The sequence below is a fragment of the Monodon monoceros genome, unplaced genomic scaffold (assembly GCF_005190385.1).
Source record: "Monodon monoceros isolate NGI ecotype Baffin Bay Population unplaced genomic scaffold, NGI_Narwhal_1 Super_Scaffold_22, whole genome shotgun sequence".
In the NCBI taxonomy this organism is placed as follows: domain Eukaryota; kingdom Metazoa; phylum Chordata; class Mammalia; order Artiodactyla; family Monodontidae; genus Monodon; species Monodon monoceros.
In genome coordinates, this window is record NW_021703779.1 from 8,602,491 (window position 1) to 8,628,004 (window position 25,514).

The following is a 25,514-nucleotide window of genomic DNA, read 5'->3' on the forward strand; positions in this document are numbered from 1 at the left end:
GAATACTCTGAGGAAGTATTAAAGTATACCTTGTGCCCAGGGACATGTGGATATCTGGTATGCATTTAGTGGTTTACTTCTAGAGTTGCTTGGTCTTCACAGTTGTAAGTATATTTCTTCTTTAGCTTATGTCACATTGTTTTGTTTTTCTATTTCCAGATGTTAGAAAGGTTAGGTCTGTTAGTTTCTCTAACTAGACTATAGTCTTTAATTGTGGTAACACTGCCACAGAGGATACATAAGTGTATGGCATGGCTGTGTGCGAGTACAACTTTATTGACAAAAAGAGGCTGTGGGCCATCATTGGCCAACCCCTAGTGTAGATCTCTGTGCCTAAAATCGCAAACTGGAAACCAGCCTTGCTGTCACTCACCTCCCAAAGTAGGATGGAGGTGAATTCATCGACTGTGGAGATTTACATATTGGCTTCTGTAAAGTTATGAAGTACTCGAGCCAAAAAAATATGATACAGTGTAACCTATCCTCTTACATTTGGCCTGTGTACACTTATTGAGCACCTACTGTGTGCTACACGCTCCCGTATGCAGGAGGGATACAAAGAGGTCCACTCATGGTCTAGTTGGGGAGACTTTTTTTTTTTTTTTTTTTTTTTTGCGGTACGCGGGCCTCTCACTGCTGTGGCCTCTCCTGTTGCGGAGCAGCAGGCTCCGGACGTGCAGGCTCAGCGGCCATGGCTTACGGGCCCAGCCGCTCCGCGGCATGTGGGATCTTCCCGGACTGGGGCACGAACCCGTGTCCCCTGCATCGGCAGGCGGACTCCCAACCACTGCGCCACCAGGGAAGCCCGGGGAGACATTTTTAATGGCACCCTAGTGACCTCATAGTTGGTCAGATGGCCTCATGGTCATTGCCTTTTCTTTGCTGGCCCATCCTCTGTACTTGGGCTGCGGTGCTTCACGCTTGGCCTCTTGGAACCATGTCTTCGAAGCTGGTGTCGAGCCATCCATGGACTCCAGGATGCGGGGAAAGAGCTGCGGTGAAATAAATTCTGTTCTGCTCGGGTCAGGCAGAAAGAGTCATCCTTACCAAGCAGGGGTGTTTTCCACACTTGCTCGGCACTAAAAATAGATGTTGATGTTTCTAACAGGTTTCCTCCGTTTTTTGATGACAACGCATTTGGCATTTACCAAAAAATTCTTGCAGGCAAGATCGATTTCCCCAGGCATTTGGACTTCAGTGTCAAGTAAGTAAACGGTTCCCTCCTCATCGGGTGTGTTTATTTTTAAAGCATCTAAGAAACCCCAGTTATGGCATCTGCCGAGCGGGGTACCATCCTGTGTTATTCTCTGTGCTGGGCTGAAGCTGTTTTGACTGGTCATTTTTTCCACCAAAAGGGAAGAGGTTTTCATGACTCTGCTGGGTTGAGACTTCACCTTTTAACGACTCTCAGCCCTATTTTATACCGTTTAAAATAAATGACACTTACAATTAGCGAATAAAGGCGTTTGTTATCATATTTAATAAGAGAGCCGTTTTGTTATTTGATCAGAAGGATGTCCTTCCTCCCAGTTAGTGTTGCAGTTGGCACAAGTGTTGATGGCTTTAGCAGAGTTTATCTTTTCTCTCCTGCTCAAATTATTTTCATTCTTAAAGTCCTTTCTCCTGCTAGAATTTTGAGTTACGCCCTCGTTGTTTCAAGAACTTTTGCATTGCTTCAGTGTTAAACTTTGGGTGTGCATTTTTGTGTCAGTGGGAGGAAAAGCTAAATTTTTTAAAAGATAAGAATGCTTTAGGTTTTCCAATGATTTTTTCCAACGACCTTGCTCTGTGTGTCAGCTTTTAGCCATTTGCACCGTTGTGAGTCCTAATTTCTAGCTGTTTTACTGTATTTCCCAGATACATTGATAGGTGCTTCAAACCTCTTCTGATCCCCAAATGGGGTTTGTGTTTAGTTGAGAACTAAACTTTTCTCTCTTTTTTTGCTACATATTTTTAAAGTAACCTGTTAAGTTCAGGGAAAACTTATTTCATGACAGTGATCAGCTGTGATCCTGGGGCCGCTGGCTGCATCTAGTTTTGTTTCACCTTAAACAGCGATGCTCAGTATGGACCAAGGATGGTGTTCTTCTTGGTTCGTGTGGGCTGGAGCTTGTGTCGTGTTTGACCCACCAGCTAGGTTTTAAAAGATTTTAGCAAGAAAAGGAGGCTCCAGTTAGACATAAATTATCCGGAAGGGAGACTTCTGTGTCCTGAATGGTCGGACAGTAAGGTGACAAGGGGAATACACACAGCACTCAAAAGTCTATTGCTCTAGAAAGAAATGAAGAAATATGGTCTAGGATTTCTCTCCCAGGCTCCAGATCCCATCAGTGTTGAGTGACATTGTTTCGAATGGATGGCAAAACACTTTAAAAATTGAGTTATAGGGGAGGGGTGGGGAGGGACGAGGAAGGATCGGGGGAGGGTATTAAGAGAAGACAAAATAAAGAGAAAAAAATAAAGTTGAGTTATAAATGTATCAACGATTGACCAATGGTATGATCAGATTAGCGCCTACTCACACCCATGGGCACTGCCAGTTGACGGCCCCTGTAGACTCCCTGGACTTCTCCTGGGTACACCTGGGGCTTGTAAACACCCGCTGCATGTTGGCGGGACCTGCCCGCGATGGGTGTGACTTCGCTGTTGCCATGGGTGCACGTGCTCCAAGCAAGATAAATATGAACTACCTCCTGTGTCCTCATAGGCTGCTTCTTTCTTTTGTAAACTTGTGACAGTCTTAGGCAACACAGATCATCAGACTGGATCCCCTTCCTCTTTCAAGGAAGGACTTGAATTCTTCCAGGAGATGTTTCCCCAGGAGAAGGGAAGATCCATAAATCTTAGGTCATTTATTTGCTTCTGTTAATATATGTATTTGTAATGGTTAAAATAGTAAATTTTATTTCTATTTTACCACACTTTTTTTATCCATTTTGTTTTATTGAAGCGTAGTTGACTCACAGTGTTGGGTTAGTTTCAGGTGTACAGCAAAGTGATTTGGTTATACACACACACATGTATGTATATACATATAAATTCTTTTTCAGATTCTTGTCCATTATAGGTTATTACAAGATATTGAATATAATTCCCTATGCTATATAGTAGGTCCTTGTTGTTTATTTTCTATACGGTAGTGTGTATCTGCTAATCCCAAACTCCTAATTTATCTCCCCTCCACCCCCTTTCCCAATAAGTCTGTTTTCTATGTCTGTGAGTCTGTTTCTGTTTCATAGATAAGTTCACTTGTATCTTTTTTTTTTTCTTCTGGCCATGAGCGCAGCATGTAGGATCTTAGTTCCCCGACCAGGGATTGAACCCATGCCCCCTGCATTGGAAGTGCGGAGCCCTCACCACTGGAAGGGAAGCCCCTGTATCATTTTTTAGATGCCACATACAAGTGACATCATATATTTGTCTTTCTCTTCTGACTGAAGTCACTTAGTATGATCCCCTCCAGGTCCATCCACGTTACTGCAAATGGCACAATTTCATTCTTTGTTACACTCACGTCCGTATGTAGAGTACGTGTCCAACGTTTCGTGAACAAGAAGATGTTATAGAAAGAGAACAGACCTAAGCATAATCTCCGTCCGGTCTCCTGCCAGCTCCCCGTCTTTTTCTCCTAGTTTACTTTCAAGAGAGAAGCAGCAGAGGCTGTTCTGGAATCCTTGGTTAGGGTGAGGGTGAGGGTGAGGGTGAGGGTGAGGGCGAGGGCTCACGTGCGCAGCTCCAGGCGCTTCCTCTCACGTCCCCAGTTGAGGGGGCTCAGCAAGGGCAGAAACCTGGGACCCTTTGCTGCTCTTGATGATGGCCGATCGTAGTTGAGTAAAGCTTTACTCCTTCACGTTTCTGCCTAGATCTTCATGAGCTGGCTGAGAAGCAGAGCCCGAAGGAGTGATTTCCTACCCAAATGACTGTCACCAGGTGGCCCTGAGGGTAGAATTTTGACTGAAGTTTTTCAGGTCCTTTGTGGGTTCCTGCAGCCTCAGCGTTGGACCGTGTCAGGGTGTTGGCCTGGGCAGATGTCTCTTTGGATGAAGCTTCAGGTTTCCTTGCAGGAATATGTATAATGGAAAAGGAAGTGAAAGCTTTGGGGCTTGGTGCCGACTTGGTAGAACTCATATTTATTTACAAGTGTTTCTCTGTGTCTGAAAGTGGTCGAGGAGAAGCCAGCTGGCACCCGGGGAGTCGGTAGGATTCAGAATTTCAGCCTCGATGAATCAAGGGCCTGCCAGTGGACTCACAGCCATTCCAGGATGGAGGTGCCCACCTGCCACGTCTTGGATGCTTGCAGAGTTCCTATGTGGCTTTGACATATCGGGTGGCCCCTTTTCCTTTGCACCTTTTGCCTTCAGGATTGAGCTGTTTCGCAAAGATCTAAATTTATATATTAAATAAATCTTTGATTTTCTTGTAATCCTGGGACTGGCAGCTTTAAGGATATGCACTCATAGGGCTGAGGGTGCTGTAAATAATAGGGAAGAAGAAAAAACACATGGATTTGGGGATATTTTGGGAGTGTGGTGTTTGGTGACCTTGTTTTTTTTAGTTTGTTTCTTTGGTATGTCAAAATAATGAAGGGGAGACTCACTAAGTATGGGAAAGGTACCTTCATTCCTCAGTGCTCTTGTATCCCTCTGCCTTGCACAAGAGTAAATTTCCTCTGTTTTCGACGGACACATCAAAATCCTAGCCTTAAGGCTAAATCCTAGCCTTAGGTGAGCCAGTGTTCTTGGGTTTTCTCTTTGAGATGGATTTGGGAGAACGTCTAGAAGGACTCCAGTTCTACTTAAGGATACCCAGTGTTGGGAAACTCTGTGTTACAGTTATACCTTAACAGGGTTTGATCAGTGGGAACCTGGGAGATTTCACAGTGCAGATGTGAGGAGCCCTGGGTCCCTGGTCCCTCATTTATCACCTGACGCATCTGAGCCTCCTTAGCTGGTCACACAGCGCCCAGGGCGTAGCTGGAGCCTGGTTTTGTGATGATCACCCCGGGGCATCGCTGGATTCAGGAAAGCTGAGATGCTTAAAGCTGAGTCGGGGGTGTTTGATTGTCCTGGAAAACATCCTTATATGCTTGAAGTCCCTGGATATTATTATACACAGCATAGTCAGCGTATTAGATACTTAAACACACACATTATACTTTTTATTTCCTTAACTGTTACTCTGAGAGCTAGCCCATCTTCTGGAAGTCTTGAAAACCATCTCCAGTTTCCCATCATAGTTGACCGTCCTGCTGTATTCTGATACTGCCTACAATTTATTTATTTATTTTTAAACAAGATTATTTATTTATTATTTAATTTATCTTTGGCTGTGTCGGGTCTTAGTTGCGTCACGCGGGATCTTTTGTTGAAGTGCACGGGCTCTTCGTTGCAGCGTGCAGGCTTCTCTCTAGTTGTGGCGTGCAGATTTCCTCTTCTCTAGTTGTGGCGTGCAGGCTCCAGGGCGCGTGGGCTCTGTAGTTGTAGCACACGGGTTCCAAAGGGCGTCGGCTCTCTAGTTGAGGCGTGTGAGCTCAGTAGTTGCGGCACGCAGGCTTAGTTGCTCCGCGGCATGTGGGATCTTAGTTCCCTGACCAGGGATCAAACCCGTGTCCCCTGCACTGGAAGGTGGATTCTTTACCACTGGACCACCAGGGAAGTCCCCCGTCTGCTCTCTAGAGGGAGGATCTCAGTGAACCAGCACACACGAAAGGGATCCAATAAGTTTACGTGCTTACGGGAAGGCAAGGATGGCCAGACAAGAATCTCACAGATAAACAGACCCACAGGGCAAAGCGAGACCATCGATTTTGGTAAAAGTGCATGTCGTGTAGTCGGCGGGGATGGCCTGACTCGTATGTCTGAAATGAAGCCTCACCATCCCCAGGGCAGGCACATTTTCTCTTGCTCCGGGGCTATTCTTCTCTACGATGATTTAATCAACCTCTTCCCCTTAGCTAGGTCCCTCTCGCAGCTCTGCGCCGCAGAAATCATTTAGGAACAGATAATGGTTAGAGAGAAGCGTCAGAAAGCGTTCAGCCAGTGTGAACCACTGCGCCCGTGTCCACGTTGTGCGGTGTGGATTTTACTACTGTTGACCTGCTGTGTTTGCATGGGTCCGTATCAACATGTCTGCGTTTCTGTCTCCGTCTCCCCAACAGAGACCTCATTAAGAAATTGCTTGTTGTCGACAGAACAAGGAGATTGGGCAACATGAAGGTGAGTGTTTCCGTCCGTATATGTTAAGTGGTATTCGTTATAAGTGCCTGTCATATTCAGTCATTGGTCAGAGTCCAAATCTGGGTTTCTGGGGCCTGCAGAATCAAACTGGGTCTACACCCCATCTCCTTGTCTCTCCAAAGGAGCCAGTGACTCAACAGTGATCTGTAGGTTACGAATCATGACTTTATTTACTTTCATATTTTTAAACAACGTTGTTGAGGTATAATTCACATGCCATCCAGTTTACCCGTTTTAAAGTGGACAGTCCGATGGCTTGTAATGTATTTGCAGAACTGTGCCATCACCACAGTTTTAAAGCACATGCTCATCCCTTCCAAAAGAAGCCCATATCCTGTATCCTGTAGCTATCACCTCTCTATCCTTCTATCCCTCCTGGTGGTAGGTAACCACTAGGCTACTTTCTGTCTCTATAGATTGTCCTATTCTGAGCTCTCATGAAAATGGAATCATACAAAACATGACCTTTTGTGTCTGCTTCTCTCACTGAGCATCGTGTGTTCAGGGTGCATCCACGTTGCAGCCTGTCAGAGCTTCTCTCCTTGTCCTGGCTGAGTCCTATTCTACTGTGTGGATGGACCCCGTGCTGTGTATCCATCCATCCGTCCATGGACACTTGGGCTGTTTCCACTTTTTGGCTGTTATGAATAGTGCTGCTGTAAACATGCATGTGTGCTGGTTGGTGTGTGAATTCATCGTCATTTTGGAAGCTGTACACCATGTGTGCTTTTGTCAAACTTTTCATCTGGAGGGAAATAACGTGGAAGGAGCTGACTTGTATGAACTGTGATATTGTATATGCCTGTCTTGGTTCTGTTTTGGCGCTGCTGAATTTGAGACAAACCAGGGACATCTTCTTAGCTGTTTCTAGCTCTGGATGTCTGTGGATAAACTTAGACGTGGACCAGTGCATTGACCCTGTCAGTTGCAGTCTTGAGGGACAAAGTAGACCCGTGTGTGAGACTTGAACCCCGCAGATCTTTTGGGGCCCTCTGTTTATGTGGGTGTGTTCATTTCCTGGGGCGGCTGTAACAAAGGACCACAAACCGTGAGCTTAAAACCGCAGGAATCCATCCTCCCCCATCCTGGAGACCAGACGTCCGAGGTCCAGGTGTCCCAGAGCTGTGCTCCCTCCAGAGGCTCCAGGGGAGGGTCCTTCCCGCCTCTTCCAGCTTCTGGGGGCTCCAGGCGTCCCTGGGCTTGTGGCCGCCTCCCTCCTGTCTCGGCCTCTGTCTTCCCGGGGCTTCTCCTCTGTGTCTGTGTCTCTCCTCTTCTGTGTCTTGTAAGGACACTGTCATTGCATTTAGGGTCCACCCCAATGACTTCATCTTGACTTGTTTACATCTACAGAAACCTTGTTTCCAAATAAAGTTACATTCACAGGTGCTGAGAAGTAGGGCCTCAACATGTCCTTTCGTGGGGAGCACAGTTCAATACATAACTAGTTAAATTGGTTGGCTAGTTAAGGCTACTTACGGAGATTGGCTCATGTGTTGAGGTCCTTAAGGGAGGGGAGTAAACGCTAAGTGGTTGTATATCACTGGTGAAAGGAACAGATCTGTGAAAAAGGATGGTTGTTCATCCAGTAACGGGATGTGTTTCTCCTCCTGGCGCTCCTTCATTTGCAGTGTTTCTCTTTTTATTTCCCAAACAGACCATTGTGTTTATCTCCTTCATCCTCTGTGGACACTGCTCTGTCCTCCACACTTGGAAAGTTTCTAGCACTTACTTTCTCTTTCACTTCTTTGTCTATTTGTTGTATCTGTCTATCTATCATCTATGTCTATCTATATGTCTGTCATATTCCATCGTCTATCTACCTATATATCCGTCATCTATCAATCATCTATCTAGATATCTCATCCATCTATCTCTCCATTATCTATCAATTTATCTGTCATCTACCTGCCTGTGTATCTATCACCTATCGTCTGTTATCTTCCATCATCTATCGTCTCTGTCTGTTATCTATTTAACACCTACCTACCTAACTTTCATCTATCATCTATAAATGTATCTATCTAAATAGCTCATCTTCTGTCCTCTACCGTCATCTACATCTATCTCTCTGTCATCTCTCTAGATATCATAAAACCTGAGTATCCATACTGAGTTTGAACTTTGAGGGAGTAAACCTGCAGTCCCATTTACCTTCTCTCAGCGTCCCTCAAGGTAACATTTATCAGATGTCATCGTTTGACTTACATGTGGACGGAAAGAAATAGGAAAAGGAAAAGAGTTTTCAAAATGATAGGACTGGAAAAAAGTGGAAAACATTGACATCCCCATCTCCTTCCTTTTGGAGATATGGTTACAGAGAATCTTCTTTTTTGAGGATAAATCACTTGAAACTTTAAAAAATATGAACTGATACACGTTTTAAAAAGTTAACTTCAGATGCACTGGCTCCTGTGTCACAGACTTCTCATGTTTCTGTCTTATAACTTCGCGCATTTAATTGATTAAAAAGTTGCTGCAAGTGTCGTAAAAAAGGAGAAGAAAGGTGCAGCTGAAGGCTGAGAACTTGGAAGCGATTTTCAGAGGTCCTGGTACTGGTGGTGGCTCCCGTCCAGCTATTGACAACACAGCTGAGGATGAGCTAGACAGACCTTAGTGCACGTTGGTTTTTGTGTTTTGTTTTTAATTTTCTTTGGAGTAGAGTTGATTTACAGTGTCGTGTTAGTTTCAGTTGTACGGCAAAGTGAGTACGTGTGTGTGTATCCACTCTTTTTTAGAGTCTATTCCCATATAGGTTATGACGGAGTATAGAGAAGCGTTCCCTGTGCTGTACACATTGTTGATTGAGAGGCAACGTTGGGTAGTTGTTAAAGTCTCTGAAGTTTGACATGCTCAGTCTGAGTTATAGACTTACTCGCTGGGCAGTACAGAGCAAATGACATCATTTAATGAATCTCAGTTTATACATTTCTGAAGTGAGCGTAATTTCACCTGAGGAAATTGTCAAGATGAAAACAGGTGTCAAACTCAGACCTGACCGCGTGTCAGTCTAACTTTATGTCAAGAGGCTGAATCATAACTATACTTCGGCCTTTGGTCCAGAGCGGTATACACGTGAACCCCGTGACCGGATTTCTTTCTACGACAAAGGAAAGCAAATGAAACTCAAATGCCTTCGTCTGTAGTTTTCCCTAATAGCTCACACTCTGGGCACAGTGATTCCAAACATAGCAAACTCTTGTTTTTCTCCGTAGGGCATCACGTAGAGGTTCTTTTGGAATATCTTCTTTCCTATCCTGTCAACCTTCCGTTCACTGATGATGCCTGTTTCTTTTGCAGAATGGAGCAGAGGATGTGAAACGGCATCGGTGGTTCCGGACCATGGATTGGGAGACTGTCCCAGAAAGGAAACTGAAGGTACAACATACTTAAATGGGCAGTTCGTCCCTGGGCAGCCTGGAGCTCTCCTGAGCTCTCATTCACTTAGGATGGACACATAATGAATTGATTCGATACAAGCAACCATCCCAAATCATTAATAAGCCAAGTTCCCTGTTCAGGGGAGAGCTCAGCTAAAGAGTCACCTAATGGGGGGTTCAGACCCCACTTGTGCAGTTGGGTTTTTGGAGAACTGGCTCCATCCGTCCCTGGCTCTGAGACTATGATGAATCTCATCTGTTCCCTTTCTAAGGGGGAATAACACAGGTAGGACGTATGTCTCATACTTATGGACGGATATGGCACAGTGATGGGGGTAGCTTAGATGGAAAGTATTCTGAGGCCCATCTTTCTTTGAACTTAATATGTGATTGACGGGTATCCTCAGCAGCAATGTTTTCAACGTTGCACTTGGGCGCCAGTGGAGAGACTTAAAAAATGCTAATGCCTCGCCCCCAGCCCAGACTCTAGGGGTGGAACCGATATTCATTTTATTCAAGGTTTTAACTTTTATGTATTTTATTCTATTACACTGACTTACAAAATTGCCTAAGTAATATATTCGCATTGTTCAAAAACCAAATCAATATTAATAGGTATACATGGCCAGGCTGTCCCCTCCCAGCTGGCTATAGGTAACCACTTTTATTAGATTCTTCTGTGTATCCTTTAAAAGTTTCTTTAGGTTAATGTAAACTCAGGTGGCTACACATGTTCTTATTTTCTCCCTTTTTTAAAAAAAGTATTTGTTTTTATTTATTTATTTATTTGGCTGTGTCGGGTCTTTAGTTGTGGCACGCAGGCTCTCTAGTTGTGGTGCGAGGGCTCCAGAGCACTCGGGCTCAGTAGTTGTGGCACACGGGCTCTCTAGTTGTGGCACACAGGCTCTAGAGCACGTGAGCTTAGTTGCCCTGCGGCACGTGGGATCTTAGTTCCCTGACCAGGGCTCGAACCCATGTCCCCTGCATTGGAAGGTGGATGCTTAGCCACTGGACCACCAGGGAAGTCCTTCTCCCTTTTTTAAAAACACAAAACCTACAGTTATACATGCGCTATTCTAATTTTGCTTTTTTCATTTAACGATACAACCTCGAGATCTTCCCATATGCCTGAATAGCTTTCTCATTCTTTTTAAACCGCATGGAACTCCTTGACATGTCTCTACCATCGTTTACTTATCCAGACCTCAACTGACGGACACTTAATGCCGATTCCAGTCTCCTAAAAGGAATAATTTCATACATTTCTTTTGTGTTGAAGATGAATTTCCAGAAGTGAGATCCTTGGGTCAGAGGGCAAATGCGTTTGAAATCTAGGTACTTTTGCAGCATACTTCCCTGTAGAAATGACATCCTTTTGTGCTCCCAGGGAACTTGTTCTGAAAAAATGCCTCTTTCCCCCCAGCTCAAGAGTGATGAGTTATACAACTTTTGCAGTTTTGCCTAACTGATGGTTAAAAACAGGTATCTCTGTGTGACTTTATTTTTATATCTTTTTAAAAGTTCATCAAGTGATTCCAAATATGCCACCCAGATAGAGATACTCCCCTGGAGCCGTTGACTGGGCTGGAAGGTTTCTGAAAGTCAGAATCATGCACCTTCTGTCCACGTGGTGCCTGGTTTATAGAAATAGCTCATTGATTGAATGCAGTGAGAAAGAATGAAGGAAAAGTCACCATTAAACTTACTCTGTGACTTTTAAAATCTTTATAAATCCTTAACCTCTTTTATGGAGCCAACCTAAGATCTGTTCATGCGTGGGTTGGCCCATTTGGGGATGGGAGTTGTCTGCTGTGCGTATAAAGCGTGAACCTCACTAATTAGGCTTTCTGGCACGGAACTTCTGAGTCAGATGAGGAACGTGGCACCTTCACCTGAAGTTCCTTGATGTTTCTGAGATGCTGACCGCTCCATAGTCTTTGCACTTTGATACACTCACCGAAATATACAAGTGACAAGAGGGTTTTCTTCCTTTTTTTTTTTTTTTTTACATGAATAATTTTTAATTTACTTGACTGATTTCTGTGTCCACATAGCAGTTAAAATGCTCCCCCCTGGGATCCACGTATGAGCGCATGCTCTGTCAGGATTCTCCAGCTGCATCTGCTTTGCTGTGGTCTGTTAGGAAGCGCGGAGCTTTGGGACAGGGACAAATCTAGGTCCTCGTCCTGGACTTGACTTGAGGATTCTAGCATCATGAGCCTCAAGTGTCTTGTGAAACATCCAGGTTAGGATCCATCCTGCAGAGGAAGGGAGAGAGGGGTGGTGCTCACCACGTGTGTTAAAGGCTCTGGACAAAGCATAACAGTTTCATAGGATTAGAGAAAACTAGTTGGTGTCTGTGTGTGTTACAGAATCTTGGAGTTGGATGTACGCAGGAATCAGCAAAGTACAACCTGTGGGCCAAATCTGGCCCCTTGCTTGTTTTTTATAAATAAAGTTTTATTGGCACATAGCCACATCCATTTGTTTACAGATTGTCGATGGCTGCTTTCCCACTGCAATGGCAGCACTGAGTAGTCGCAACAGAAGTTGTATGGCCTGAAAAACAAAATGTTCTACTAACTGGCCCTTTATGGGAAAAGTTTGCTGACCCTCTTCTCAATCCCAATGCCTTCATTTTTATCAATGCAGGATTGTGGTTTGGCCTCTGAGATAATAAAACCCAAGTCTGGAGCTCTTTCCATCTTTCTGGAATTTTCCAAAGTGTGGCCACAGGACCAGCTGCATCAGAATGTCCCCGACCTGGGAATCTGAATTTCACAAGCAGTCCAGGTGGTCCTCAGTTCTAGAATTTAAGAAGCAAGTGCTGAATTTCACAAGCAAGTCCAGGAAGCACAGAGACTCACATATATCATAAACTCTAGGAAAAACACACCAAGACACATATTAATCAAACTAACAAAAATTTAATTCAGGCATAAGCAAGGAGAGACCTTCAAGATGGTGGAGGAGTAAGACATGGAGATCACCTTCCTCCCCACAAATACATCAAAAATACATCTACATGTGGAACAACTAGTACAGAACACGTACTGAATGTGGGCAGAAGACCTCAGACTTCCCAAAAGGCAAGAAACTCCCCCACGTACCTGGGTAGGGCAAAAGAAAAAACAGAGACGAAAGCGCTTGCAATATCTTTAATTCCAAGCTTTTCCTGTTCATAAACAAAGAAAAGTAGCTCTGTTGTTTTCCAGTTCTTTTTACATTTTTACATAAAGCTGTAGACATAGAGGGATGTATGGGTAGATCTCGGAGATACTGTAAGCTTAGTTCCAGAGTACCACAATAAAGCGAGTCACACTGATTTTTTGGTTTCGCAGCACGTATAAAAGTTATGTATAGGGAATTCCCTGGTGGTCCAGTGGTTAGGACTGTGTGCTTTCACTACCAAGGGTGAGGGTTCGATCCCTGGTCCGGGAGCTAAGATTCCCGCAAACCAAGGCGTGGCCAAAAATTAAAAAAAAAAAAAAGAAGAAGAAAAATTAAGTTATGTACAATATATACTATCCTGTAATCTATTAACCATACAGTCACACTATGTCTAAAAAAAGTGTTCGTATCTTAATTCCAAAGTACAAAAGAAAACACAATTTCAGTAGTAACATCAAAGATCACCGGTCACAGATCAACATAACAAATATAATCATAGTGGAAAAGTTTGAACTGTGAGAATTGTCAAAATGTGACACAGACCCGAAGTGAGCCAGTGTGGTTGGAAAAAGGATCCCAATAGACTTGCTCAGGGTAGGGTTGCTGCAAAGCTTCCATTTGTAAAAAACACGGTCTGTGCAAAGTGCAACAATGTGCGCTGAGCGTAATAACATCCTGGCGCGCGCTGTTCCTCTGTAACACGGTGTTGGGTCTTGTTGATCCCCCAGCCTCCCATCGTGCCCAAAGTGTGCAGCGAGGGCGACACCTCCAACTTCGAAGCTTATCCCGAGAACGACTGGAACATGGCCCCTCCGGTGTCACAGAAAGATCTGGAAGTCTTCAAGAATTTCTGAGCATGGGCTCCCCACCTGGAAGGTATATCTTTTTTTTTTTTTTTTTTTTTTAAATATCAAGGCATCTCATTTCATTCATTAATTTTATCAGTTGAATTCTGTTTCTTTCTTTCTTTCTTTCTTTTTAACATATACATGTATCTATTCTTTTTCAAATTCTTTTCCCATTTAGGTTGTTACATAATACTGTACCCAGTTCCCTGTGCTCTACAGAAGGTCCTCGTTGGTTGAACTTATTTACAAAACAGAAACAGACTCATAGACTCAGAGAACGAACTTATGGTTACGAGGGGGGGAGGGTCGGGGGAGGGGGGAGGGATACATTGGGAGTTCGGGATTGATACGTCCACACTGCTGTATTTAAAATGGGTAACCGACAAGGAGTATGTTTATTTTTAGTAGTTAAAAATCAGCCAGGGGGCTTCCCTGGTGGCGCAGTGGTTGAGAGTCCACCTGCGGATGCAGGGGACACGGGTTCGTGCCCCGGTCCGGGAGGATCCCACATGCCGCGGAGCGGCTGGGCCCGTGAGCCATGGCCGCTGAGCCTGTGCGTCTGGAGCCTGTGCGCCACGACGGGAGAGGCCACAACAGTGAGAGAGGCCCGTGTACTGCAAAAAAAAAAAAAAAATCAGCGAGGTTGACAGAACCTCACGTGCAGGAGGTCTTGCATAGACCGAGCGGGGCTTCTCTCCCCACTTCGGGCACGAGCGATGGAGCAGAACCAGCCCTAGTCCTTTCCAGGGCAGCAGAAGAAACAGCTTGTGTGTGTTGGCCGCTCAGCCGGAGCACCAGCCTCACCACCAGGATCTCACTCCCCGGACCGACCTGCTGGGGCAGGTCTGTACCAGTACATACGGCTCCTAGGAGACAGGTGCACCTACACATTTGAGAAGCATAGCTCTTATGACTGCTTCCTGGAATCCCCGAGGTCCAGACCACAGTACTTCCCAAGTATTTTCAGAAGGGCTCTTGGGTCTCTTTTTGTTAGAAAGGAATCATCTGAGAACACGTCATAGGAAATTTGCTAAAGTTAATTTGAGATTGAAAAGAAATGACTTTGAGTCTCTTATTTCCACGAACCTTTGAAGGACTATGCCTCTCTGACTTTGAAGGTCTAGTTTATTTAGTTAGTTACTGAGTTAGTTTAATTGACTTTTATTTTTCTCCCTGGTATCTAGGGGTTGGTTTTTATTTTCTTAATTTTTTATTGAAGTACAGTTGATTTGCAATACTGTGTTAGTTTCAGGTGTAGCAAAGTGATTCCGTTGTATATATGTATGTATTTTTTCAGATTGTTTTCCATTGTAGGTTTTTGCAATATACTGAGCATAGTTCCCTGTGCTGTACAGTAGGTCCTTGTTGTTTATCTATTTTATACCTAGTAATGTGAATCTGTTCATCCCGAACTCCTAATAATTCCCTCCCCGTCTTTCCCCTTCGGTAACCATAAGTTTGTTTTCTGTGTCTGTGAGTCTGTTTCCGTTTTGTAAATAAGTTCATTTGTATCATTTTTTTCCTAGATTTATAGTGGAATTATTTTTAATGTACTTTGGCCAATGGCAGGGGCAGTATTTGATGACATTCTTGGTGACCCTTTGGAAGTCAGGAGACCATTTCATGATCTCATTGCTTCCTGTTCATGCAACCAGCTTGCATTTTGCTCTTCTAAAAGCCAGACACATTCGTATTTGAATGTCTCTCAGTCATTTTACCGGCTGGTATTTTCCGCTGAGCGATGAGATGTGACGATGCTATGCGAAAAGATATTCTTTCATGAAGCGAAATCTCATCCCACAGGTGAGACCCGAGCTCAGCTTCGTTACAGGATTCCGGAGCTCTGTTCTGGAGCTGTGTGACTTACTCGTGCATCTGTGTGTGGACTGCTGCTTTTCAGCAGGTGGAGATGGATGTTAAGACAGCTGGCAGGGGACCTCTCAGCTCTCTGTGCCTTGTAGTTCTCTTCATCATAAAGTGTTTTTTCTGGTTGTATAATCCTACAGCAAAGCACATTGAAACTAGGATCTGTTTTTGTTTTGTTTTGTTTTGTTTTGCGGTACGCAGGCCTCTCACTGTTGTGGCCTCTCCCGTAGCGGAGCACAGGCTCCGGACGCGCAGGCTCAGCGGCCATGGCTCACGGGCCCAGCCGCTCCGCGGCACGTGGTATCTTCCCGGACCGGGGCACGAACCCGTGTCTCCTGCATCGGCAGGCGGACTCTCAACCGCTGCGCCACCAGGGAAGCCCTAGGGTCTGTTTTTGCTTGAGTGATGAATCTCCCTTCTCATCGTGGGTGAGGAGAGGCTAGTTCTGTGCATGTCAACACCATAGAACATTAAAAACCCACCTTTCAGATATTGTTCCATGTCTCTTATTAGGCATCTTCTCTCCTTAGAATTCAGGCTTGTGGGTCTTTGCAGTAAGAATTCCAAAGGAAAGTTGGGTTTCTTTCATGCTATTATCGTTGTTGTTCTTCTTAGGATGACAAACGTTACCCAGGTGTTTAAAAACTAACAAAATCCTTTGTCTAATTTCATGCCAGAAACAGGGTGATTTGAGCCTGCCTGGGACAGATGGCTGCCCCCAGGCAGACCTGAAGAAGCATCTTCTTAATGGGATAAGGACTTTTCCACATTTATATATACCCGGATGTATATAAAGAGATTGCAGAGCCATTGACATTTGTGGACCTAGAATTATTTAAGCAACTGGAAATCGACTGCACATTGGACATTTTGAAAAATTGTTCGGTTGTAGATTTTATCTTCTTTTTAGGCTTGTGTTCCTACTGGGATATCCTGGGGTGTTTTTTCTCATAGACTTTATAAGTTTGACCTGAACTTGTTCAGATACAACCACAAATTGCGTGTGTGTGCCTGTGCGTGTGTCTGTGTGTGTATAAAAAGGACGGTGTGCCTGGAGCAGGGAAATTGTGCAGTGAAGTAAATGTTCCTACTTTCCAGAGCCTATGGTGTTTTATGTTTCAGATTTTTTTTCAAGAATCTATTCTCTTGGGGACAAATTTTAAAAGTATGATATGTGCATTTTTTATCATCTTATATGCATTTTATGGTTATATGTGAAGAAAGTATCATACGATGGTCTATATCCAATATCTTCAATGCTTTGTGTCTGGTAGCCTTGGGTCATGAATCCAGGACGACAGGGAAGGAGATGTGGGTTTGGACTTCAGTGCAAGGCTAGCCATTGACCATGAATGTTATTCAAGGAATTTTCTCTATTGCATTAAAAAATCTCATACTCTGTAGGGGGATGGCTATCTATTAATATTCCAGGTTAAATCCGTGGACCAAACTGCATCTCCCAAAGCAAACTCGTAGCTTTCTGTATTGGCTCAATGAACTTATGCAAATGTTTTCTTTTCCCTTTGGTTTTAGGAAAAGTAAGAAACAAAACGGGTACGATGGAAGTGTTTGAACCTCCCTCGTTTCTGCTTAGTTTTACTTCTTCTTGTCAATGTTCAGTCCATCTGGTGTCATAGACCTGGTTGGCTTGTGCAGAATAACCGTTGGGTGAGATTCGTTTCTCTTTGGACGTGATGGTGAGGGTCCCCTGAGGAGTGCTCTGCTGTGCCTTCCCCTTAGCACTGATCATGAAAGCCAAGTGTTGAGTGGGTCGCCATGAGTGTGTTGCTGTTTAAATATGGGTCTTCCCAGAAGCAGTGCCTAGGCGGAGGTCCTTGGTGTCTGTCTGGTCCCTCATGCATTTCCTCCTCTACTCTCTGCTTCTGCTTTCTGATTCCAAACTTTGCTCTGAAAATCTAAAGGCGCCGCCCATATTCTGTTGGCTGTGAGTCAGCTGAAAACACAGCATTGCTCAAACCTGTTATGTATCAGATCGTAGGGCCCAACCACGGCCTTCTCCGTGGAGGTCTGTGCGTTTAAGAAGTAGGTTCCAGAGCCTTCAGTGGCGGCCGGGATGCACCCGATAGATCTCCGAGATCTCCTCTCCTGCATCCTCCCTTTTCCTGCCAAGAAAGGTCCAGCTCCTTGGGCAGCCGGCATGGGGCAGAGTATGTCCCACAGGTGTGTTGGTGTCAAGTGTTGGGTGCCCCCTGAGCTCTCAGCCCCCTCCCAGGCCTCTGCAGCTCATGTGTTCTTGGGTTACCGGGCAGGTTCTTTGCCATCAACACTGTTTTTCCTGGGCTGGGCCAGGAAGGCTTTTCTTCCTATAGCCCTTGCCTACCTCTGTGTCTTCTGCAGGCACATCTGGGGGTGTGGAGAGCTGCCATTTGCAAAAAAATCATACGTTTTTTTTTACCGTAGCAAAAAATGTCAGAGGAGATGCAGTCACCTCTCACATTTGGCCAGTTTCCACTCACGAATCCAAAGACAAGGGCTGTGTGTATTTGAAGGTGACATGAAGGCAACTTACACCTATAAGAGCTTTAAATTGAGGACACTAAATCACCCCCTTCTCATAAATGACCTCGTCTTCAAAAACCAACTCCATAGGTGCGAGTGAGCCCAAAATTTAGTAAAAGAAACCCGTTCCAATGAGTAGCTCAATAAAAATTTATTTTCCAAGGGTGCGCTTGGATAAATGTTCCCACAGAACTGTATTTTCAGTCTGTACTTTTCAGGCACCGTGCTCTTTGGATGAAGCCATGGGCCAACAGGGGCTAAAATTTTACCATGTAATCTCTGCAGTGTTTCATCGTTGAATGTCAGAAGGTTAAATGAGCAAAGCAAACCTGCACGGAGATGTAGACCCACAAGGAAAAACATGTCTTGTGTCTTCTGACTATAAAAATAAACAATTAGGGCTTCCCTGGTGGCGCAGTGGTTGAGAGTCCGCCTGCCGATGCAGGGGACGCGGGTTCGTGCCCCGGTCCGGGAGGATCCCACATGCCGCGGAGCGGCTGGGCCCGTGAGCCATGGCTGCTGAGCCTGCGCGTCCGGAGCCTGTGCTCCGCAACGGGAGAGCCCGCAACAGTGAGAGGCCCGCGTACTGCAAAAAAAAAAAAAAAAAAATTATTAGGAGCCTTATGCTTAAAAAAATACAAAATAAATGAAACACCTTTCTTGAACACAATGCAAAATTGTACATACACACGATCCCTATGCGTGTTTTTTTGGGTTTGCTCTTCCTGTCCAGGATTTAATTTATGAGATGAAAAGAGTACAAGAATGCATGAAAACACACTGCCTTAATTTTGAACAAATATGCAGGGAAGACAAAAGTTCAAATGCATTGATGACTTGGTTCTTTAAAAACGTTGTCATTGACCATCAGCCACGCAAAACATTGAAAGTGAAGAGGAATTCCAAGAGTACCACATGGTGTTTGTCTCACCTTCCAGACCCTCAGGCCCATTTAATTATACAAAGCGTTACCTGCCGGTGACCAGGGCATAAATTAAATGGTCTGACGTAATGCAAAGATGGGTGTGATCAAAGTGAGTCTTAAGCACATGGCACGCTCCCTATGTATGACCGAAAAATTGTTCACTCCCTGGAGGCCTTCTGCCGTGTTCACATATCGGATCAAAAATAATCAGGGTGCAAAGTTTTGGAGAAAATTCACATCCATCAGTACAACATTGAGAGCCGGGAAAGGACAGATTTATTTTTGTTTTCTGCAATTTTGACAAGTTGGTAAATGACAATGCTATTTAAAAAGTCTTTAGGAAACACATGTATTGCAAGAGGTGGATTGAGGCGGGTCTTGTTTTCCTAAGGGGATTGTCGCCAGCCTGCTTTGATAGGCATCTGTAAAGCTGAGAAGGAGATGAAATCACAGCTGATCATATGGCATAATGCTCACGGTCACAGAAGTCGGAATCCCCCTCAGCAGAAATGTATCGTTTGCCAGCAATGGAAAAATCGTGATTTATGCTCTCCACATGTCAAAACACGCAAAAGAAACTCCAGTCACTAGGTAACGGGTGTCCATGTCACACCATCACGATGCTTTCAAACACCACCTCCTGTTGTGCTCCTGGGGCAGCTGCACCACCAGCTGTTTATAAATGTCTCGTGCAGTGTTTTGTTTCCTTCTATCCGTCTGTTATGTCGGGACTTACCTGCCGCCAGCCACAGCGTCACCAGTAGCGCTGAGCAGTTGAGTGAGGCGACACACATTTGCCCTTTCTACGTACAACCTAAGTTGCCTCTCAGTTTGGAACCACTTTAGCTGTGAAATACAGCTCCATCCTGTTCACGCGAGACCCCGACGCACCGCCCTGGAGGCACCGAGGGCCGCCCACCCAGGTGAACTCTGCAGGCTGCAGCAGACCCCACCAGAACATCAAAATCCTCATGTTAGCTGCAGGTGCAGGAAAGACTGGATTTTTTTTTTCCAGCCCTTTGATTTTGCATCGTGAAATTTGCACCACCACAGAAGCCCTTGATGGCTCCCAATTAAGATTTGAAGTGACATGCCTGCATTATTCTTTTTCCAGGGGTCCGTCTCCCTGGCGTGTATTTTACACCTGTTGGGCACATCCTACGAACTGTATGTACCCTCTATCCCTGTTTCTGACTAATTAGTTCCACTTCCCTGGATGTTGTTGAGTTACCAAAAACAAAGAGAAAAATACATGCACAGTTGTCTTAATATGTTTGAGTAGTTGTGTGTGTGTGTGTCTGTCTGTCTGTCTTGTTGGAGGTGGAATGGGGGGGGATGCTTTCACCAAGCATACTGTTTTCATATCAGGCTTGTTTTTGAAGACCCTGTGGGGTTGCATCCAAGGAGCAGTGCTTCATAATCAAAAGGAAATACTCTGTAACGGTTTCCTCTAAATTATTGTGTCGTAAGATGTTCTGTTGATCTTCCGTGGTGGACTTTTGTTATTTAAGTACAAGTCATTACATGTTTGTTTTTGCAACTGGGATGTGAAGCCTTTCTGCTCGCAGGCCGTCTTTCCTGGTTCCCTGAGATGCTTTTCCAGCTCTGCAGGGAGGTCAGAGCTTCCTTCTTTCTTGCGGGATGAAGCTCCTGGGCCAGTGTGGCACGTCCCCAGTGAGTCACACTGTGAGCCCCGCCGGGTCATCCCAGCTTCTCATGTGGATTAAAAAACCCTGTCAGTTCCTTGCACAATGAAAATCACTGTGATTTGTATATATACCCTAGGAAAATTTTACTGCTGTCTAATTTATGGAATAATACTATTGATTCCAGGTTTGTTTAATAAAACTTTGTATCTTTTAAGATAAAGTCTGTCTCCGGTCTGGTTCTTTGGTCACAGGGGAAGCTGTAGCTTTTCTGCTTTCATCTAGCCTAGGTGTCGGAAGTCTTTCTTTTTCTTTTTAATTTTTTATATTTTACTGAGATATAATTGACCAAAAAATTATGTTTGTTTCAGGTTTACAGCATAATGATTCTATATATGTATATGTAGCAGAAAAACACCCCAGTATATCTATTTAACATCCGTCCCCTTACATAGTTATAAAATGTTTTTCTTGTGCTGAGAACTTTCAAATTCTCCCTTAAAACAAGTTTCAAACATATGATACAGTATTATTGTATTTTCTTCTGCAGAGGGCCAGATGGTTAATATTTTTGGCATTGCAGGACAAGCTGTGTGCAAAAGCAGCCCTAGACTGTATGTAAATGAAGGGGCATGGCTGTGTTCCAGTAAAGTTTTATTTATAAAAAGAGGCTGGGGGGCTGGATTTGGCCATGCTTTGCCAACCTCTCATCTAGTACCCGAGGGTGTCTTTGCCAGTCGCCTTTGCAGTTTGTTCAAAATGTGCCTCCATCACTGTCATCAAAAACTAAAATATTTTAAAATTTCCTTCTCATCCCTCACGTAGCTTGGCACCCAGCTTTCCACGTTACCTTTGCAGTTTGCTGAAACATCCGCCCTTCCTCACCGTAAGTCAACCCGTGTGTGATTTATAGCATTCATGTCACACTGGTACAGCCAGGTAGCAAGCATCACACCAAAACGAGGGTCCCATACGAGCCTGTTTATTACTTGGTGGCCACCCTTGTCCACCTCTGCTCATGGAATTCCTTTGGGAACGTCTCCACGGACAGGCACGGCAACTTAGGGTCTGGGTGCAAACCTTCTGGGAGTGACGGTCTAGAATTTCTATAGAGTAGGTGCTTAGGGGGTGACATTCTGGTTTGGGGGAGAGAGAGAGAGAGAGAGAGAGTGTGTGTGTGTGTGTGTGTGTACGTGCCCGCGCACATCCATGCATATTTCGGGAGAATATGAGAAAGGGTTTTTGAGGGACTGATGGAGATGGTCCACGGGGTCTGTGTTGCGAAGCAGCTGAGTTCTTCTGTCTCCTCTGCCATTTTGGTTGCCCTCATTGGCTTCTTTTCTTTTCTTTCTCCTTTTTTTTCCGTAACCATACTCTGTTCATGGAAGTCTGGAAGCCAATCTCATTTTGCGTTCTTGTTAAAGAATCCAACAACCTTGTCTCAAGAAGTTAAGGAAGGACAGGTGTGGTCTCAGTCCGAGGCTGCCTCAGGTATTGCCTGCGGAAAAAAAATTTTTCTTCTGTTTTTGGAGCTCCCCTCCATACAGGACAGTAAGATACCTGCTTTACAGGTTTTTTTAAAAAATTATTATTGTAATATAGTTGGCATATAACATTCTGATAGGTGTTCCACGTGTTGGTTGATACATTTATATATTGCAGTATGATTGCCCTTGTAGCGATAGCTGTCATCTCTATCAGGTTACCTAATTATCATTTGTGTGTGTGTGTGTATGTGGTGGGGATAATTAAGCACTGGTCTCTTAGTAAGGGTGACGTTTGTTATACAATATTATTGTCTATAATCACTGTGCTCTACATTAAATCTCCAGGACTTATTTACCTACTAGTTGCAACTTTATACTCTGATCAGCATCTCTCCTATTACCCCTCCACCCCGCAGCCCCAGCAACCACCTTTTAACTCTGTTTCTATGAATGTGACTTTCTTAGATTCTGCAGATAAGTGATATCATACCCTATTTGTCTTTCTCTGTCTGGCTTATTTCACTTAGCATAATACCCTCTCGGTACATCTATGTTGTCAAGAATGGCAGGATTTCCTCTTTTATGGCCAAGTAATGTTCCGTCGTATGTATCTGTACGCCACATCTCCTTTATTCATTCCTCTGTTGACAGACACTGAGGTTGTTTCCGTGTCTCGACTGTCGTGAATAATGATGCTGTGAATCTGGGGGCGCAGATACCTCTTCAAAATGCAAATCAGGACCACAGTGAGATACGACCTCACACCTGTCAGAATGGCTATTATCAAAAAGATAACAAACAACAAATGCTGGAGAGGGTGTGGAGAAGAGAGAACCCTCCTGCACTGTGGGTGGGAATGTAAACTGGTGCAGCCACTATGGAGAACAACATGGAGGTGAGGTTCCTCAGAAATTAAAAGTAGAATTACCAAATGATCCAGCAATCCCACTCCTGGGCGCAGCTACCATTTAACATTTAAAAATAGGATATATCCGCCCCCTCCTTCAAAGGTAGCAAAACTGAGGCCAAGAAAAACTAAGTTATTCACCCAGAGTCTCCTAGTTAATAAATCATGGAGCTGAGATTCAAACTCCACCCGACTCCTGCTCATTCCAATGCACCACATGACATTTCAATAATAAAAATATTAGGACCGTCATTGAAGAAACAAAGAACCAGATTCTCTATATTTGGAGGAAAACATTGGATGCCGGGCAAACTGTCAAATGCTGAAGACCTCCAGTCAGTGGATTGATAAGAGCATTGACAGTTGGATGCTTTGCTTTGTCTTAAGGCAGAAAACCATGATCTACTTGAACCCTTTTGAAAGTCAGAGTTATTAACAGGCAAATTACCTTCCAGAAATGCAGGTGAGAGACTCTTTTGTAGACCTGTGAAGCTATGAGCACAGATAAACTTTTATTTTTAAATGGTGGTTAAAAAGTGCATCCCAGGAGATCTACCCTCAATAAAATTTTAAGTGCAAAGTACAGTATCGTCAAGTATAGATGTTACTGGACGCAAGTTCGTGTGCCCAACGTGCAGTGAGGCGAAACAAACCGGAACGTCGGGGTTTGCAGCAGAGAAAGGTTTATTGCAGGGCTTGCCAGGACACCGGTGGCTTGTGCTCAGAAAATCCCATACTCCCTGAAGGGTTTCAGCAAAGCATTTTTAAAGGCAAGGGGAGGGCGGGCTGGGGTTGTGGCACCTTCTTGGTGCTGGAATCCTTTGCTCTTGCATCTGTCCATGTAGGTCAGGTCACCATGTTCACGTAAACCTCCAACAAGACACATGTTATTCTCTGTTCTGCAACCTTTTATCTCTATATGAACTGAAAAGTGTTTTACTGGTAAAGGTCAGAGCCCGGAGCATGTGCCATCATGTATATTTCAGGCCACAGGCAACACTCTTTTACAAAAGGTGCAGAGCCAGCATCACTGAGCACAGGCGACAGAGCACAAAGGTCAAAGGAACAGGTAACTGGTTTTCCCTGTTACGTAGGCACCGTCAAGTACAGCAGCTCCCTAGGATGTATTGCTCTCACGTAACCGAACTCTATACCCGTTGAACAGTGAGTGACTGCCTCCCACCGCTCCTCTGTCCCCACTGCCCTTGGCCCTTGGCACCCGCCTTTGGGGCTGGGTCTCGAATTTCACCCGAAATGTTTCCAGTTTTCAAGAACATCCTGGAGAATAGACTGGCTTTGGTATCTGGTTAGAAAGGTCTGGCTTGGAGCCCACTGCACATTCAGCTTTTATAGTCCCCCGGGGAGGGCGATGTCTCGGAAAGCCACTGGCTGAACAATGCTTCTTTCTCATGAATCAGAATTTGTGTGCAGGCTGTTTAAAACCAGTGCCTTAGAGAAAGCGGGAAAAAAAAAAAAAATCCACAAAAGGCAGAGTTTTTAAAGTGACGTCCTTCCAGTAAGTGGGAAAGAACAAAGGTTAATTTGCCCCACGGAGGTCGGAATTTGGGCAGTTCTTATCCACTGTGCTTATTTTTGTCAAGGTGGAGAAGCACTACCCAATGCCTAAAAGGCAAAGGGGGAGGATTGGCCTTGTGCAGAGTACATTCTAATACCCGAGAACTCTCCATTTCCCGGTGGCCAGATGCTTGTTTATTTTCTTAAACTGATATCCTTTTATTTAAAAAAAATTTATTATTTATTTTTGGCTGCGTTGGGTCTTCGTTGCTGCGCACGGGCTTCTCATTGCGGTGGCTTCTCTTGTTGCGGAGCACGGGCTTCAGTAGTTGTGGCTCGTGGGCTCAGTAGTTGTGGCTCGCGGGCTCTAGAGCACAGGCTCAGTAGTCGTGGTGCACGGGCTTAGTGGCTCCGCGGCATGTGGGATCTTCCCCGACCAGGGCTCGCACCCGTGTCCCCTGCATTGGCGGGCGGACGCTTAACCACTGCGCCACCAGGGAAGTCCCTGGCCGGATGTTTAGATCCTTGGCTTTTTCTTGGGAATCTGTTGTCTTTTCCTTCCTAAGAGAAGGAGCCCCCGTGACCTATTTGGGGGAATTTATGCCACTTTCAGAATGTCATCTTAAAGAATTGGGGCTTTAGCAGAGATCCCCTAATTCGTGCTTTTCAAGCCTTTACTGTGGTCATGGTGGGAAACCTATTTGGCATATTTAGCAGAACCATCCAGAAATGAAACCACATTTCAGGCTTGGGTCTTTTGTGGGAAGCCCATAGGTGACTGCTCTGAATCCCGCTTTTTTTTTCCTCACGTGAACTCCAAGCTCTGTGTTGCTGATTTCACAAGGGACCGAATACTAGGGAGGGGTTAGAAGAAAGCGGCGGCTCTCTTTCCCATCATGTCTGTGAACTTAAAAGTTGATCCTCTTTTCTACCCCTTCATTTCCGTCGCTCACCACGGCGCACACCAGCTCATCTGTGCGGTTTACAGCGTGCTTACCAGTGCTCTGTCTTCATCG

At 44.7% G+C, this 25,514-nt stretch overlaps 1 protein-coding gene across 13 annotated transcripts in view; it reads left to right on the forward strand.

The window, feature by feature from the left end:
- PRKX (protein kinase X-linked) overlaps positions 1–25,514 on the forward strand; it is a 210,673-nt gene that overhangs the window by 62,270 nt on the left and 122,889 nt on the right. For 9 of the 13 annotated variants that reach the window (XR_003796375.1, XR_003796374.1, XR_003796376.1 and 6 more), the window contains exons 5-8: positions 1,109–1,204; positions 6,158–6,215; positions 9,534–9,611; positions 13,513–13,660. Coding sequence is in view for 5 of the 13 variants with exons in the window: in XM_029240533.1 (XP_029096366.1) it covers positions 1,109–1,204; positions 6,158–6,215; positions 9,534–9,611; positions 13,513–13,638 (358 nt within the window). In the remaining 8 variants the exon portion in view is untranslated. Of the gene's footprint in view, positions 1–1,108; positions 1,205–6,157; positions 6,216–9,533; positions 9,612–13,512; positions 13,661–15,435; positions 22,189–25,514 lie in introns of those variants that run through there. The other 4 variants (XM_029240535.1, XM_029240531.1, XM_029240532.1 and 1 more) reach the window with 4 other exon arrangements.